Source organism: Xyrauchen texanus, chromosome 45 (genome assembly GCF_025860055.1).
Source record: "Xyrauchen texanus isolate HMW12.3.18 chromosome 45, RBS_HiC_50CHRs, whole genome shotgun sequence".
In the NCBI taxonomy this organism is placed as follows: domain Eukaryota; kingdom Metazoa; phylum Chordata; class Actinopteri; order Cypriniformes; family Catostomidae; genus Xyrauchen; species Xyrauchen texanus.
Genome location: NC_068320.1, coordinates 17,793,751 through 17,810,831, shown reverse-complemented (window position 1 = coordinate 17,810,831; position 17,081 = coordinate 17,793,751). Strand labels below are relative to the sequence as shown.

Below are 17,081 nucleotides of genomic sequence, written 5' to 3'. Positions count from 1 at the left end.
TACTTATTGCTGATATTGCTGTTTCTCCCTTCAGATATCCGTGTTTGTCTTTCGCTGAATTCAAGTTACATTGAATCCAAGTTTTTTTGTAGAATTTTTGGGTAAAGAAAATCCTGGATAACCAAATATTCAAAGCAAAAAAGGAGGACAAGCATTTCAATTTGCACAAAATGAGAAGTCTGAGCTCACATCTGGCTAGAGTGGCAAAATGTAATGCTGCTTTAATTTAACCTGATAAAAAAAGACCTTCAAGCATAATTTTTTCATATGAATATCATCTATCATTCATTAGCTGAAATCTTTAGCACGTTTTATTGCTACTCAAAACCAGTCTTTCTTACAAGAAGCCTTTAAAGTATTAAATACCCACAGCATAATCATTTCCTCATTAATTCATTAGTTTATTCAAGTCAGATGGCAAGTTATCTCACAATAATCTATCATCTTATATTTATGTTTAGATCTTTTAGATCAATTGCAAGATGGTTGTAAAATATCTAATATTTCATGCTGAGGCCTTCTGGTTATGCACTTTTTATGCTGAAATTATGAAAACAAGACAACACAAATGTATCTATATTTTGAAAGCTCAACGGAAACTACCTAATTCCTTTAATTAAATCAGCACCAATCCTTGGAATGAGGTCTTGTTTCCTCTTTCCCTTGTTACCTAGAATGTAATGGGAGATATCCTTTATTGTCTGAAGGTGTGTTGACAGTAGCCCTTAATTTTGTAAGTATTCATGAGAGCACAATCTATCTGCTTCTCTCTTTTTTATATATTTGCCTGTGGGAAACATAGTTTCTGAAGGTTAATAAACAACCCTGCATATCCCAGGCCCCAAGATCATTTATCAGATTGCGATCTCTTACAGAGCTGGAGAGTGGCATGCAGTTTTATCATTTTAACAACGATGGCTAAAAGTGCCTGAAGAAGTCCGCCTAATAGGTTATTTTGTTATATGATTTCGTTATCAGATATTTCTTTTTCCCTTCCCCCTTTTAGTCAGTCTAGGTCGCAGTGGAGTAACAGCCATGAATCCCTAATGAATCCTCTCTCTAATGTCCCGCGAGCAGGCTTGAAAATAATAGGGTCATCCCTGGGCAGTGGAATCTCTTGCTCTGTGGTGCTAACCTTACTCAGCCCAGTCATCTTAGTGATAATAGCCTGTCTCCCTGAAATCATGTAAGGATCAGTGTTGGGGAAGCTACTTCAAAACTCCAAGCTACAATCCACGCTTAATTTAAAGTAATTAAAGGAATGTTCCTGGTTCGATACAAGTTGAGCTCAATCACAAGCCTTTGTGGTATAATGTTGATTATCACCTCTCATTTATTTATAAAAATTTTAAAATATTCAGGGTTACAGTAAGTCACTTACAATGGATGTGAATGTGGCCAGTCCTTAAATGTTAAAATACACACTGTTTCAAAAGTAAAGCCACAAGAAGTAAATATTTTACATGATAAAATTATATGAGTGTGATAAAACCGCTTAGCTGTGTAAATTTTATTCAGTATTTCAGCTTCATTGTCATGGTGGCATAACACTGATAAAACCTGTAAAGTAAAGTAAAATTAAGTAAAATAAGGTAACATATGTGAATCCCTGATTTTATTACACTAAAATCATGTTAACATATATAATGTTTATGTGTTGTGCCTACACTTTTAAATCAGTACGTATTTTAATATTTATGGACTGACTCCCTTACTTTAACCACTTTTAATTTTTTTTAATAAATGAGGGACGAATCAAAATTAATTTTGGTGGTATTAATATTATGCCATTGTCAATAGTTAGCTACACTACAAATTACTTACGAAAAGAAGCTAACTACATTAAAGCTATTTAAGGGAGTGATATCTTTTAATATACATGTATGACTACTGATTATCAGTATTTATATGGCACAAAACTACAATGTGACTGCATTTAACTCGAAAGCTACTCTATTTTAAAAAGTTTTCTCAAATTTGTTAAGTCAGTAGCATTGCTATTTTTAGTTGGTTATTCCCAAACACTGATAAGGATGCATTATGAAAGAGTGAAGAGGCCACGTGTAAGGCCTAAAATCTAGGAAAGTATGCCCCTGCAACCCATACTAATGCCATTTGTCCTCAGCATAGATATGGATGGTCAGATGATTTTGGTGCTAATAGCCAGAATCTCCTTTTGAATCTGCTAGGTTGTTTGGTGTGACGGGAAACTGTGCAGCATGCAGTAAACTCATCCCAGCATTCGAGATGGTCATGAGAGCCAAGGAGAATGTCTATCACCTGGACTGCTTTGCCTGCCAGCTGTGTAACCAGAGGTAAGTCCTATCAACCTGTCTTTCACATTTTGGGACGTTTAACGTCAACAGTATTTTTGCAAGAACATTTTCAGAACTTGATATCTGTGATATCTGTAGAATTTATAGATCCACTCAAAGCACATGGTTATTTGTATAAAACACTTTTTTATCCATAGCATCTTACAGTGTATGTATTACAATGACAATCCCCCTCAGCCTATTGTTTCTTGTTCAAAGGCATAATGCTGATAGGGAATCACAGTAAATCTCCAGTTCATAACTCACCCTTTCTTGGGTTGGAAAAATGACCTTCGGATTGCAAGTCTTGTTCAACCACCACTCTACCACCAATAAGTGGTTTTGGCAGACATTTCCTTATCCAAAGCATCTGAAATTACATCAGTCTGTTTACTACAGGTACAACAGTACCCCTGGAGCAAAAGCACATTGCTCAAGGGCACAACAGTAAGAGGGGATAACTCTCCAGTTCATATATCACTACATTATTGGGCTTGAAATAGCAACCTCTGGATTGCTGGCACAGTTGTATGCCCAACATGGTACTGTGAAAAGGGGGTGTATGGAAAATGCTGGATTGTCCATATTGACTGGAGAGCCCCAAAGGGCACCTTACTCCAGGGCACAATGGTGATAGTAAATCCCACCAACTGTCTAGATCATGAGCTGCCCTTTTCGGTGATTTGAGCCAAAAACCACTCAACCTCAAGCTCTTTGTGTAACAACCACCCTACCACCAAAATGTACCACCAAAAAAAGACACTTTTATATTCAAAATAGCATAAAGTACATCTACTATTGGGGCTGTCACTCTCAAGCAACATGAATTGTTCGAGAACACAAAACAACCCCTGCCTAAATTAATCTTTGTATGAAAGCTGCATTAATAATTGCTTTGCAAACACTCATGTTTTCATGTCAAGCCATTCAACAGAGGCTGTACTACAGAATCTTCCGAAAAATCAAGGTTACAGTGAGGAACTTCCAATGGAAGTGAATGGGACCAATACGTAAATGTTAAAATACTCACTGTTTCAAAAGTTTAGCTACAAGACGTAAATGTGTATTAACATGATTTTAGTGTGATAAAATCTCTTACTAACCTTTTCTCTGTAAAGTTATAGCCAATTTTACAACTTTGTTGCCATAACAATGTAATGTCAACAAACCCTAAAACGGCTGAAAAATTACAATTTACACAACTTTACAGCTCAAGAAATACATGAGTTATATCATAAGAATTCATGTAAATGTATTTATAAAATTAAAAGCTTTACATTTCTGCTTTTAAACCCTCCAAAAATTGTCCCCATTCATTTCCGTTGTAAGTGCCTCACTGTATCTTCGATCTTTTAATTTATTTTTAAAGAAAAAGAGGGACAATTCCAATTAGTTTTTGTTTTTTGGTTATCAACATTATGCCACAAATGCTGTTGACTGAGCTTAACTTTTATTGAACCTGGAATATGCCTTTAAGCCTAAATGAGATCCTAACTGAAATAGTCATGGTTTCTGAACAGAAAAGATAACATTCTAGAATTTCTTTAAAATGACCCCAGAACACTAAATAAATAGCTCATTACTGCAGTTTACTAATCAAACAAATAGCAATAAAATACTTTAAATATTAAATGCCCTGCATTTTAATTTTTGACTCCATCACATTAGGCAAATTGTGTTGTTTGTTCAGATTCACTATTAGAAAAAGAGGCCATTTGTCTTAGAATCTGAAAATTCCTTGTAAAGCAAGATAAAGAAGAGGCCAAATAAAGAAGAAAACTTCGTTATAACAAACACACAGGTGCTAGAAAGGGGTAGACATGAGATGGGCATATTGCAAGACACAGCTATGCTCAATTAGCACCGGGTTATTGTCTTGCCACTTCACTTGACTGCATGAACCAAGCTCACCTAATCTAGGAAGTCAGCTAATTTTAATCAGTCAGGTCTACTCGCTTGTGCAGCATTAAAGCCCATTTTAGACCCAGGCAAAATCTTTCTTTGTACATTAGGTCAGCCGATCATCTGTTTTACAAAAATATGTTTGTTAGCTTTTAAATTATAAAACAACACATATGCTGTTTAAAATTGAGACATATAATTTTTTCTGAGAACTTTCTGGTGTCAAACTTAGTGGTACATGTCCATAGTTAATGTGATGAAATACACCTGTGTTGCTGATGCAACTTGCTTTGATATTTTGTTATCTAATGTAATGATATTTAGTGTGCCTGAAGTGTCCAAATACTTAGTGCAGTGGCTCCAATTACAATATACAAGCCACCATATGCTGTCCCTGACTAAATCCTGATGGTAAAGAAACACTAGTGAATTTATAAAGGTCAGGAAGAGACTACTGCATCAGATCTCGACTGTTTCAGCATTACCCGAGAGAGCAGCGTATCAACAGTCTGATACGCAAATACACTGCATTTGACCAAGAGCAAATTCAGTTGTCAACAAGCTGACGAGACATTATCTCAATAGACACATGCCACCTGACATGTTTCAGACCCTTTATTGTTCTGCCAGTGCCTTTTGAGAAAGCCTCACAAATTTTGATGGAATCCTCCAAAAGAAAAAGGGACAACAGAGGAACGTTAGGGTTTTTTCATGATGCTTCCATCATTTTGACAGCTTCGCACATTACTTGGATACAAGCTCAGACCAGTGCAGTGATCACTACGATGCTCATTGATAAACATCAACAAAAACAACAAGCCTCAAGAGCCTTTGATGGAAGTAGATATTTTAGAGAAATACAATATAGTCTGCTATTGTTTTGAATATCCAGTCGAGCCAAATTCAGGTTGAATGTTTGGTTTTCATGCAATGTATTGTTTGTTTTGTACTGTGCATTTAGTATTTGATTGAAAATAACACATTATGGGTAACATATGGATTTGAAACAACAAGAGAGTCAGTGATGACAGAATACAATTTTTTGGGTGTAGCATCCTTTTAAATAAGGGTTATTTTGTAACTTGCATTTGTCTTTTGTTCCCCCTCTGTCTTCTTTCATATACATCCCATCCCTGCATTCTCCATTCTCATTTCCTTTGCTCAAACATTATTAAAGAGACCGTGGCCTTTAAAAGAGCCATCTAATCCATCTTACCAAATGCTCAACAAAATGCTCTGCTGGTCCACAATGAGGTTGAATAGCATTCTGATGCTGAGAGCAGGCTATCAAGTCAGTTGAGGTCATGGCTTATAATTATTCTCTTCGATTAATTTTAGAAATGGCCCAACATTGCCGTTTGATGCTAAAATGATTACAATCAAGCTTCTAATACAGCAAAGCCATCCCACATTTTCCACACACATCAGCAAAGCCATTAGCTACTACAGAGCAGCTTCATTAGTCAGGCTAGCCCACGCAAAGCACTGTTAAAGGGTTAGATCACCTAAAAATGTAAATCCTCTCATGATATACATACCTTAAAGCCATTTGATGGGCCAAAAAGCAGCATAAAAGTCACATTACTTTTTTGGGGGGAACTATTCCTTTATATTGGCCATAATTAACTTGATTTCAACAAAGATGTTGAATTGATCCATTTGTCTTCAATATAGCTCTGTTTTTCATCTGAAAACCATAAACAAACAAGCTTTATATTGGTGCAAATAGTGGTGTTTAAACAGTAAAGTCTTATGAAAATCTTGACAAACTATATATATAAAACATTAGAAAAGTCCAAAACTTGATATTGTTATTGATATTTTCTGGCCAATATCAACATGAAATAAAAATGTACCCATTTTACTTTCTTAATACACATTTCTGGTCTTATTGTGCTATGATTAATTCAGAAGAAAACGACCCGAAACTAAAATTACATTCCTTTTCAGCTGATGTCACGTAGCTCTCTTATTTTTCAACTCCCCTCCCCTCCAATCACATGACTCCATTCTGGTTTGGAATGCCCACATTTCATGATCCAATCAAATCACAATTAATACGATTAGGTCCAGCCCTTCATTTTTCCTCACTGAGTATCCTGTTTCACTTTGAAATACATCCTATTACGGAAGTACTCTAAAATGGATTGCGAATGTAGTTTCATTTAATTTTATTTTATCACTGATTCTGCATTGACCAGTATGTTCCAGTTTGGATGTCTCATAAGTAGTGATTACTTATGAGTTCTATATGAATCTGCTCACCTGGTTGGAGGCTATATCCTCTGCTTGGTTAACAGAGATAGAGGTTACTGCATGTGGCATGTTGTGTGGTTTTGAGACTGTTAGACACAGATCAGCCCTGGGGGGACAGCTAATCAATGAGTGTCGTCCACTCGGGCCTCATCAGCCAGTATTAGAAGTCGCAGATCCTGGTGATGGGCCTGGTTTGTGCTGCTCAGAGCCCTCCTGGGAGATGTGAAGAAGGCCAAGGCCTGGGTTGCAGGGCAGAGACTAGTAGTACGGGTCACTGTCCTTGTCGGAGAGTCTGGAGTGATCGAACCAAATTGGAACGCACATGCTCAGGGACTAGAGTTTCGGCCTGGAAGCCCCAAACAGTGATTTTTTTTTCTTCAGAGAGTTCAGTGTACCCGAGTTCTAGTCTTCACTCATTAGAAGAAACAATGCTGTTGCACCCCAATGTCCCTATGACATCAAAATGAGAGTTTTGTGGCTTTTAGTTCATGTCTGTTAGCTTTGAGGCCGTATGTGCTAGTGTACTACTAAACGTTGACAAAATTCACAAATAGAATTCTCTTCAGGTAAAACATACTAAAAATACTGATGACTCATCTTGCACTACACAGATTTTTGTCCAGTAAAATGCTCTCTAGAATGTCCCTATCCATAATATCTACCTGCAACTGACAAGCAAGTAGCAAATCTTGGTTTAAAGCTGTGATGTAAAAAAAATGGCTATTTTAAGCCTATTTGTAAAAAAAAAAGAAAAGAAAAAGCGACAAGTACTTCGATATTTCCTGCTCAAACTTCCTAAATCATTAGGAAATGTGTAAAAAAAAAAAAAATGGAAAATTAAACTGTGCTCATAAAGCCATTACATGGGCAAACCTTTAAGGTGAATCAGCTCTGCAGTCATCTTAATTTATATGTAGATGATACAAGTACAGCTCCTATCTACATGAATTAGGAAAGACAAAAATCTCCAAAACGGTCAAGATACACATTTTTACAATATTGGTTAAACCAGAAATATATACAGACCATGATGGTGTCATAAATGTAGCGTCTTCAGCTCAAATTATGCTAGCAAATCTGAAGTTACGTCCTGACAACTCTTGGAAAGATTTAGAATGTTAATGTGGAAATGACATCTCGATTGAATATTGGTAGTTACGGACTACATCTGCTACTGCTGCAGAGCAAGTACGAAGACTTGGTACTGCTAGAACATACACGGACATGCTGCAGCTGCTGCACAATTTAACAAACAAAGGACAAAGCATGTATGACATGCTGCTGCACAATTAAACATATATACAATCCCCATGTAGAAGATCTAGACCAGTGAAGCTGGGGAGGAGGAGGGTTTCAGAGAAAACTCTTGCAGTAAGTTGCAGTGAAATTGGCTTACTTGCAAACTGAGCAAATTTAAATGTTTAGCAAAAAGAGTAGGCAAATTGACTGGCTACCAGATTACATGTCAAAGAGCCTATCAGCTTGCACCATGTTGAGTTATATTCCTAAACTTAGTAAGTTTTCAGACTGGTCCTGCTAATGTGCTTGCTAACTGTACATTCTAGAGTAAACAAACAGATGATACCTATATCTAAAAGGCGATTGGCTCTTTTTACTGAAAGGCTGGACATCCATTTCTACAGCCGCCATAATAATTGTCCTATGAGTCTACTACCCCTTATACTGTCTCTGCTGTCCCTTTTTTGAGCTGCTGTAATTATATAATTATATATAAGTTTTATTCTATTCCGTTCTGTTCTGTATCATAAGGTCTTGTTCACATCCAATGACATTTAGTAAGGTTTCTTTCCGATTTCTTTTCTCTCCATCTATAGACCTCCCTTCTTGATTCATTTCTTCTCTCTCTTCTTCGCTCACTCTTTCTAGTTCTCGCTCGGCCACTCAGCTCCAGCATGTTATTTCACAGAAGAGGAATGTTACTACTCTAGTTAACACAGACCTCAGAGGCAAATAGCTGACGAAGCCATACATCATTAAGTCCACTGCCTTGGAAGCCATCTTTTCTTTCACAAGATGGGTCTCAATAGACATATTCATCATTACTGTCACACCTGAGGAAAAGTAGAGAGAGTAAGAGAAAGAGAGAGAGAGAATCAGAGATGTATAAATGGGGGAACATCAAAGAAAGAAAAGAGAACCTGGGAGAACGAGGAGGCATTGTTAATCAAAGTTACTGTAGGTATTTACAACTACTTCATGATACAATACACATTGCTATACATGTGTCAAAATTCAATACATCGCGATACATCACAATATCATAATAGATTTGCAATTAAAACCTTTTCATTAATTAAACTGTAGGAAATGTGAATGCAGATATGATGTTTAATCTCAATGCAAGCATCTAAAGTATTAATAAAAGATTGTGAGGAAAAATATTCACAATATATTGATATACAGTCAGGTATATATCAGGTAAATATATTTCAAATTCTTTTAATCTAATTTCTATTTTTACTTTAAAAATGTTATCATCAGCATTGCAATTTGAGTGAAAGTGTGCTTCAATTGTAGCAAGAAAAAATGGAGGACATTTTCTTTTAGTTAATATGGTCAGTCACAAATGTGCTTATTTGATTAGTGACAGAATCATAAATATTTCTTTCTACATTTTTAAAAATCCCAAAACAAGTTTTTTTTATAGGTTTCAATTATATTTTGAATTCCACATTTTCAATGTGGACTCCCAAAGAGGCCCAATTGTATGTATCAGCAGAGCCCTATAGTTCAAAAATGGTCATACCTAAGCAAACTCTTTATATCAGGCACGTTTAGTTTTTCCCCTCCACTTGACAAAAAAAAACTAAAAACAATTAAAGCAATCTGAAGTTGAACTCATCTGGGAGGAGAGATTGAACAGGGAGGGCAAAAGGGGACATATCAAGCTAAGGGTAATGTAGGTGCTCGGAACATGTGGAGATCGGTAATGACTGCACGCATAGAAAACGGAAGGCAGAACAAGGGCATTTATTAGTGCTTCTTCTGATGGGCTGACTGCAATATCCTCGTCATAATTGGCACACCGATGTCACAAATGCTGTTGACATTTCACCAAGCAGAAACAATTTGGGTGCTGTGAAACAGGGCGGCGACGAGGCTAAAAGGGAACAGAAAACACGGGCTGTAAATAAACACAGAAAGATCCTATTAGCCAAGAGAGAGAGAGTGGGAGACAGACAAAAAGAAAGGATGAGCGAGATGGAGGTGCTCAGAAGAGGAGGTGGAGAGGGGCATCATGTCACAGAAGACAGACACTAATGGATTCCTGGCAAGAATGTGTCATTTAAACAGGACGTTTTTATTGGAGTGAATGACACCATTACATTAAGCGCAACTCTGCTTTGTGTTAATCACCATGTCAACAAGCGCGATTAATGGATATTACTTGTTGATACTTGCTCCAAACTAATGGCTGTGCCTTTCTGCTTGACATTGCCATGTATAACAAATAGAACATTTTACAGATCTTTTTTGTGCAGGAGGGAGGAAGGAAGGAGAGAGCCGTTTACGAAGTATTTTCTCGCTAGCTCATTATATTCAAGAATGATGTAAAGGGTAATAGTCATTAGATGAGTTCTAAACTTTTGGAAACGTGTTTAAGAGGAGGGTGCAAATCATGAGGGGCAATCGTAAAAAAAAGTTCTGGGGGGATCTATAAAAGGACAACTTTTTTCAATAAGGTATACATTTCAACAGAGATTTAAACATTTCAGTAATGATAAAAGTTAGATTATAAGTTAGTCAGAGCAAATCAATTTTACGAATCAGGCCCCAAATGTACTCATCATACTTCAAGGTGTCCAGCAGGGTCTTGATGCTGTTGTAATCCTCTTTGAGGTGCACCGAGTGAGCCAGGGGAAGAGACGGTACTTGTTACCATTATGGAGCAGCACGGCTTTGAGGCTCCTGGATGAGCTGTCAATGAAGATACGCCACTCATTTTGGTTACAGGCGATTCCGATTGCCTGGTCACATTGTGGCAGAAGCAGAGCCCATCTTCATGGGTGAAGAAGCTGGAAAAAGGTTGGTGAGGCTTCCTCTGATCTGCGACTTGCACACTTTCATCCAACAAGTTCCACTGCTTGAGCCTAGACGTCAAAATTTTGGCATTGGACTTGGTGAGACCAAGATCTCTAATCAAGACTTTGAGGTCTTTATGGTTGGGGTATTATGGGTTTCTCTCCTCAGCTCCACCTCGGAATTTGTCATCTGGATCTACAACGTCTTCCTCACTCTCTTATTTGCTGCTTTCTTCTTAAGACGGCTGCTCTCTCTCTGGAGGAGTGGGTACGGGGAGCTAATGGCAGTGTGGCACCGGGGCGATGGATGAAGGAAGGTCAGGATACATGATAGCAGGTGCATTCTTGCCAGTCCGACACTTGGAAGGGTCCACCATGCAGAAGTAGCAGTTGCTTGAGTGGTCAGTGGGTTCCCAATAATTCTTGGGATAGCAAACTTCGTGGCTCTCTTTTCCCCTCTGTACCATCCTACAAAAATACATTTATTTCACCCATGACTAACGTGTAAGAGATTTTCGCAACATTTTTCATTAAGATATATTTTTTCAATAGCATTGAAAATTGTAAAACATTTTACAATTAAAAACCTAAAAATTAACAAATTTTTTAACATAAAATTCCGAGCAACAATTGTCCATCGTACCTTCCAGAGTTTTTTTGCAGTGCTCGCAGATTAAATGAGGTGCCCAGGGTTTGTCTTGATCCCCAACGGGCATGCAGAAATATGCCTTGTAGGCCTCACACATGTTAGCATATTCTTCCACGGAGTACTTTTTCGCTCTTATCTAGATAATATAGCCACAGACATAACAAAATGCGTCTGCTGGATGCTTGCAGCCTCTATCCACTTAGGCAGCTGGAACAAAACTGAACTGGTGGGCTTAAGGCCCCTGAATTTATACTACTTTTTATATTACTGGAAAGTTCTAGAATTTACTCCAAGTTTACTCAGCACTCAATCTATCTGGAATGTTCTGGAAAATAGGTCAATTTAAAAATATCACTGTCCTGGTCACAAAAACAAAGTTTGTGGGGAATAATAGACATTTTATATACTTTTGAGGCATAAGCAATTAGGAAATAACACTTACTACACAGGAACCCCCCAAAAAATGTTTTTACATGGTGTTATTTTTGTAATTGAGTACCTGAGTTCACTTATTGTGAAAAGTAATCTGAAACTCAGCTTGCATATGTGTGCGATCAGTATCGGGCAGTAATCAACATAAGTGCTATCAGTGGATAAAAATATTGAATCACGATAAATCACTTTACTTTTTAGAGTACTGAAATTTTACTTTATATATACTTTTCCTGTCAAAATGCATTTAGTTCCTTATTAGGAAAGAAAACAAAACCATAATGTTTGATTAACATTTACCAAACAAAGCCTTCCAGAGTATACATTAGGGTTGTCATGATACCATAATCATATCTTACAATACTATACCAGCTGAAGTATCACAATACCAAGTAGTATCACGATACCACACAATAGGGTTAATTCTTAATACAGTTTGTCCTAGTGGTTCCTAAAAACTATCCACTTCACATGTAGCTCCAAAAGTAGTGAAAATGACTAATGGAGGAACAGGGAGAAGGCTCAAATGGACTAACTTGTTACCTAGTACATTCTTATTTTGTAAAAAAAAAAAGAATTAACCCCATCAAAAACAGCCAGTTCAAACAGCAATGGCTTTAAACCTTTATTCCATTATTTCTGTGATTTTTTTGGAATGTTGGTAACATTGGAGACATGTAGGAGAACATCTGTAGACATTCACGACAGATGGGTTTTCCCGGTCTCATCAGCTAAACCCAAAAGAATTCCAAATCTCAATGGTGAATTTGAATTGCATTCAAAAAGCTTCTCACTCTCCAATGTTTAATTTAAATCCATATTATCCATTAGGGAGACACAACCAACAAATTAACATGCTGGGTTTCAGATGTGTGTGTTTGAAGCATGGGAAAACCACACATCGAAAAATAAACAATACCATATATAGGGAAATTTCTAAACAGCAATTTGTGCTCTTAAGGGGCACTGCGTGAAGGGGACGACACTCAAAAACACTACTTTAAAGGACTAATTCAAATGAAGGTTTTAGCATAAATAATATTTACTACCACACATACAACATAACATATGGTAATACCTTTTAAAAAATACCATGGCACTTTGAAGCTTTAATATTGCAATACGACCTTAGCACCAGTATACCATGCAACCCTAGTATAAATATAAAATAGCACCAATTCAAGTAACATTACATTTCCTAAAATATACATGGGAGGTTGACAAATTGCATATTCATTGCAATTTGCATTACATTTCTTAAACCCTCATCCTCCACAATATTAATCAGCAGGTATGCTGTGCCACTTTGCTGCAGCAATCGTGAAGCCGCATTCACACGATTCACACTGATTTGAACTCCACATGAAAAGTGCTACAGAAACCGTCTTGTTTTGAGGTAATCATTGGCTGAAGCTTCAAAAGGTCAGCGGCAAAACGGTAAAAGTTGAAAGAGTTTCAACTTTAAGCGTAATGCTAATGCTGTAATGTTTAAAACTCCATACAGCTTAAAGTCATGTGAATTCGACTTTAGTTTTTGCATATGGGGTAGTCGACATACCTTCCATGGAAGAACCTCAGTAAGCTAGCCTGCTGCTGTGGTCCCTCATCAGGGCCGTGTATCATGTGTTTGGTTTTTAGGCTTCAGTAGTAATTAAATTCTGCCTAAAAAGGCTGCAAAATACTAAATTTTTCACTCAAATTCCATCTGGGTTTGTTTTGTACAAGAAATTATGGTTTAGATATCCTTTCATTATATATTGTTATCTCACAAAAAATACCTGTTTTGTTTTTTAAAGTAAGTTGAGGTTTACCAACAATGTGTAGAGATGAAACAATATGTTGCACGAGGCAAATCCCCCTGAAAGTCATTGTGTAATTCGCAAACTCCTTTAAAGTTCCTTATTGGTGATAGATTTGGAGTGGATTGTATATCTCTGTGTAGTTTGCTGAAAGATTGCATTCTCCACACTGCCTCCAGCATAGACTTTTAATCAGAGTTAAAATGGTGAAGATGGACTATTAGGCACCAGCAGAAACACTCAAACACATTCTCTTTCTCAGTCCTCCACAAGTGAAATCAGGGAGGGAGGGTTTGTGTTTGGAACACTGGCCAGCCACGGCAGTAAACACGAGCGCTCGATGGCAATCCGACCTTGTCGAACTCTCGCTGCGAGCAAGATAAGCGGTCCTCAGGACGACTCGACACACCAAACTCTTTCATACTCGTTCCCTTTATCCGCCGTTCTCTTTGTTTCTCTCTTCTGCCTGACCAACATAATCTTCTTTTCAAAAGGTCAATTGAGACAGTGGCCTGTTGGGCAGTGCTAAAGCAGTGGAGTCTGTGCTCCGTCTGTGGGGTTTATTTATGAAACTGCTGCAGGTAAAGAAGATGCATTCTACCCTTGTGAAACACTCTAGAGATACTCTATCCAAGCCGTGTGTCCTCAGGACAAGTCCTCTAGATGCACACTAATATTGAGGGGGTGGGTTATGGCAAGTTGCGAGACAGGCATGTCTTTATCGGTCTATGGGGAAGTCTACAATGTTCTGTATTAATGAGTACTTCTGTTTACCTCCCATGTTATGGGTGTTTCTTCAACCATGGGCACTTTTGGCCTTGTGGACTTTAAGAAAACTTATTAATACATGTATTACTTATTAATACACTTTCCACAAAAAAGTGTCATTTTACTGAACTATTAAATTACATTTCTACCACATCTCAAATTATTTGTTTTGTTTGATAACATTTGGTGACACACTTCTTTGTTTTGCTGAGGCTAATTTCATGTACACACAAAAAATACACATAATTTAATAATATTTTCACTTTTTTCATAATTTGACAGAATTAGTTTCATTTCGATGCACAACAAAAAAACACACAATGTCTCATGTTTCATCCCAAGTACGCTCAACTCTGACTTAATAAATAACATAAAAGCAGGCTAATCACATTACTTTACTTTGAAGTTACATATTCAAATTCAAAATAATGTCTATATTTCCTAATTTTCGCACACCCTTTAGTTAGTTTAGTAAATGGACTTAAATGTAGATACCTCAATTAAAATCAGTAACTGTAATCTGATTACAAATTGTGCATTACTTTTTGACTCGAAAGTAATTATATTACAGCAACTAATTACTTTGTAATCAGATTACTCCCAATACTGCCCATAGTTGTAGAAACACCCTTAAATAAACTGCCTTTTTTTCTCATTTTTCCTGTGCAGGTTTTGCGTCGGAGACAAATTCTTCCTGAAGAACAACATGATCTTGTGTCAGACAGACTACGAGGAAGGGCTGATGAAAGAAGGCTATGCGCCACAGGTCCGCTAACCGCCCTTCGACCCCAGCACATGAGGGAAGAGAGCTGAGAGAGAACCTGAAGGGGACATGCAATCAGACACAAAAAGCACTAGTGTCCTCTCTAGCTCCTGTCCCCAATCACATTGTATATAGAAAGACCCCAGAGAAGGGATGGTACTGTACAGATTAGCCATAGAGACGTTTTTTGTGGGAGAAATTTTAGGAGCTCTCGGAAAAGTAGTCACGGACTTTGACCGTGGTCTTAATGACTCCACCTGATGGCCTTATGAAGACTGTCATCTCAATGGCCTAACTTTTGTGAACACACACACACACACACAAACCCACACGAATACAGCCCCACTCCAAGGCCCCTGTCCAAATCACAATGATGCCATTTCAACTTGCTATACAGGGGGAGGAGCACAGAGTTGAATAAAATATAGAAAATAATCTAGATATTTATTGGTGAAAAGTCATGAACAAGTTTGCAAGGAAAAAGGGAGCCATGTCAACGCAAGATCTCAGGTTGAATGGTTTTCCTCATTTTCTTTTCAATCACTATTTCCTTACTTTTTCCTTTCTCGTAACAGCAACATCCAGCCAGCCTTTCACTTTCATTTTTAAGACAGTGCTCAGCTCTCCAGGGTTTTAACTCTCCCAACAGGGTTCCCACGGTCATAGAAAACTGGGAAATATCCAAAAATTTTAAAAGTGTGATTTCATGGCCTGGAAAACTCTTGGAAATGTCTATGTTAATATCGATTTTTGTAGTTACTCATAGTTCTAAATTATTTATTTGGCTAGAAATTGCTCTATATGTACCAATATCTTTGGTAACACTTTATAAGGTTGTATTTGCTAACATTCGTTAAAAACATTTGTTACCATAAACTAACAATGAAACACTTTTACCTCAGTTGTATACTTATCATTAGTTAATGCAATATGAACATACATTAACAATTAAAAAAATTGCATTTCTATAAATTAACCAAAGTAAGATTAACAAATGCTATAAAAAAAGATATTGTTCGTTCCTAGTTCATGGCGCCTAATGCACTTACTGATCTTAACAAATAGAATGTTGTCGTAAAGTGTTACCAAATTTTTTTTATTATCAACATCTAGTGATGTGATTTCATTAGTGAGATTGTTCATATTTTGCAAAACTTCTATAATCCTGTTTTATACCTTAAAGGTCCTAGTGGTCAAAAGAGAACACTAAAAACATTTGTGTTTGGAACATATGTGATAGGGTTTGGTGGGGTTGGTGGGCTGGAAAAACAAGGGGGGTTGTTACTTTCTTCTCTGTATTTATTTAATAGGCTTTTTGTCATTTTGCGTAATTCCAAGGCTCTGTCCCTGACATGTTTATACCTGAAGTTAATAGCTGCACAGTCGCCAAGTGTCTACTCTCCAGACGTGACGAGTATCAGTTTCTGAATGTTGTATTTTTAGTGCGGCCAATGTTTATCAGCTGGCATAATCCTCTTTAAAACACAATCAGGTCGCATAAACTGTAGGCATTAACAGAAAGCCTGAATACCTGGTCTTTTCCAGGTTTTGTTTACAAGGCAACACTCAAGCCCAAGAAAATCAAAACTGTAGATTACTACGTTCAAGTGTTATTCCTTGATAATACTTTAATGGGTTGTGTTTACCCTTTTGAAACTGAGGGCATAGCCTAGAGAAAATATGAGGACAAACTTAATTTGTATATGGTGGTTGTACATAATTAAAAAAAATATTCCTTTTTGCTTGCTATTGTATATTGATTTTCTTTTTATGTGTTATCCAGCATGAGATGTTTATTTTTAGGACTGTACATACTGTATTGTAATCATTTTAAGCACAAATGTAATACAGTTTTATTGTGTTAGAACTGCGTGGTGACTTCTCTTTGTCTTCTCTTTATTTTTCCGAAAATTCATAGTGGTTCTCAACTGGTGGGTCACAGCCCATAATGGTTCACAGGTCTGTTCTGATAGGGTTGTGGACAGCAAAATAAAAATAAAATGCAAATAAAAGAAAGCTCTAACCATATAATCATTCATAGTAAGAATATTTATAATAAATGGTCAAATAAATAGAGTATCAACTTTTAAAAGCAAGAAGAAAACACTTCCAATATCTTTTATTGTTAATGTCAAAGCCAGAGCGTCAAATTAA

General features: G+C 37.0%; 1 protein-coding gene across 4 annotated transcripts in view; it reads left to right on the top strand.

Moving 5' to 3' along the window:
- Positions 1-16,718, top strand: part of LOC127637819 (LIM domain only protein 3) — a 70,594-nt gene extending 53,876 nt beyond the window's left edge. For all 4 annotated transcript variants that reach the window (XM_052119111.1, XM_052119110.1, XM_052119107.1 and 1 more), the window contains 2 exons: positions 2,190-2,315; positions 14,834-16,718. In XM_052119111.1, the coding sequence (XP_051975071.1) occupies positions 2,190-2,315; positions 14,834-14,939 (232 nt within the window). In that variant the 3' untranslated portion in view covers positions 14,940-16,718. The remainder of the gene's footprint in view (positions 1-2,189; positions 2,316-14,833) is intronic.
- Positions 16,719-17,081: the final 363 nt, after the last annotated feature.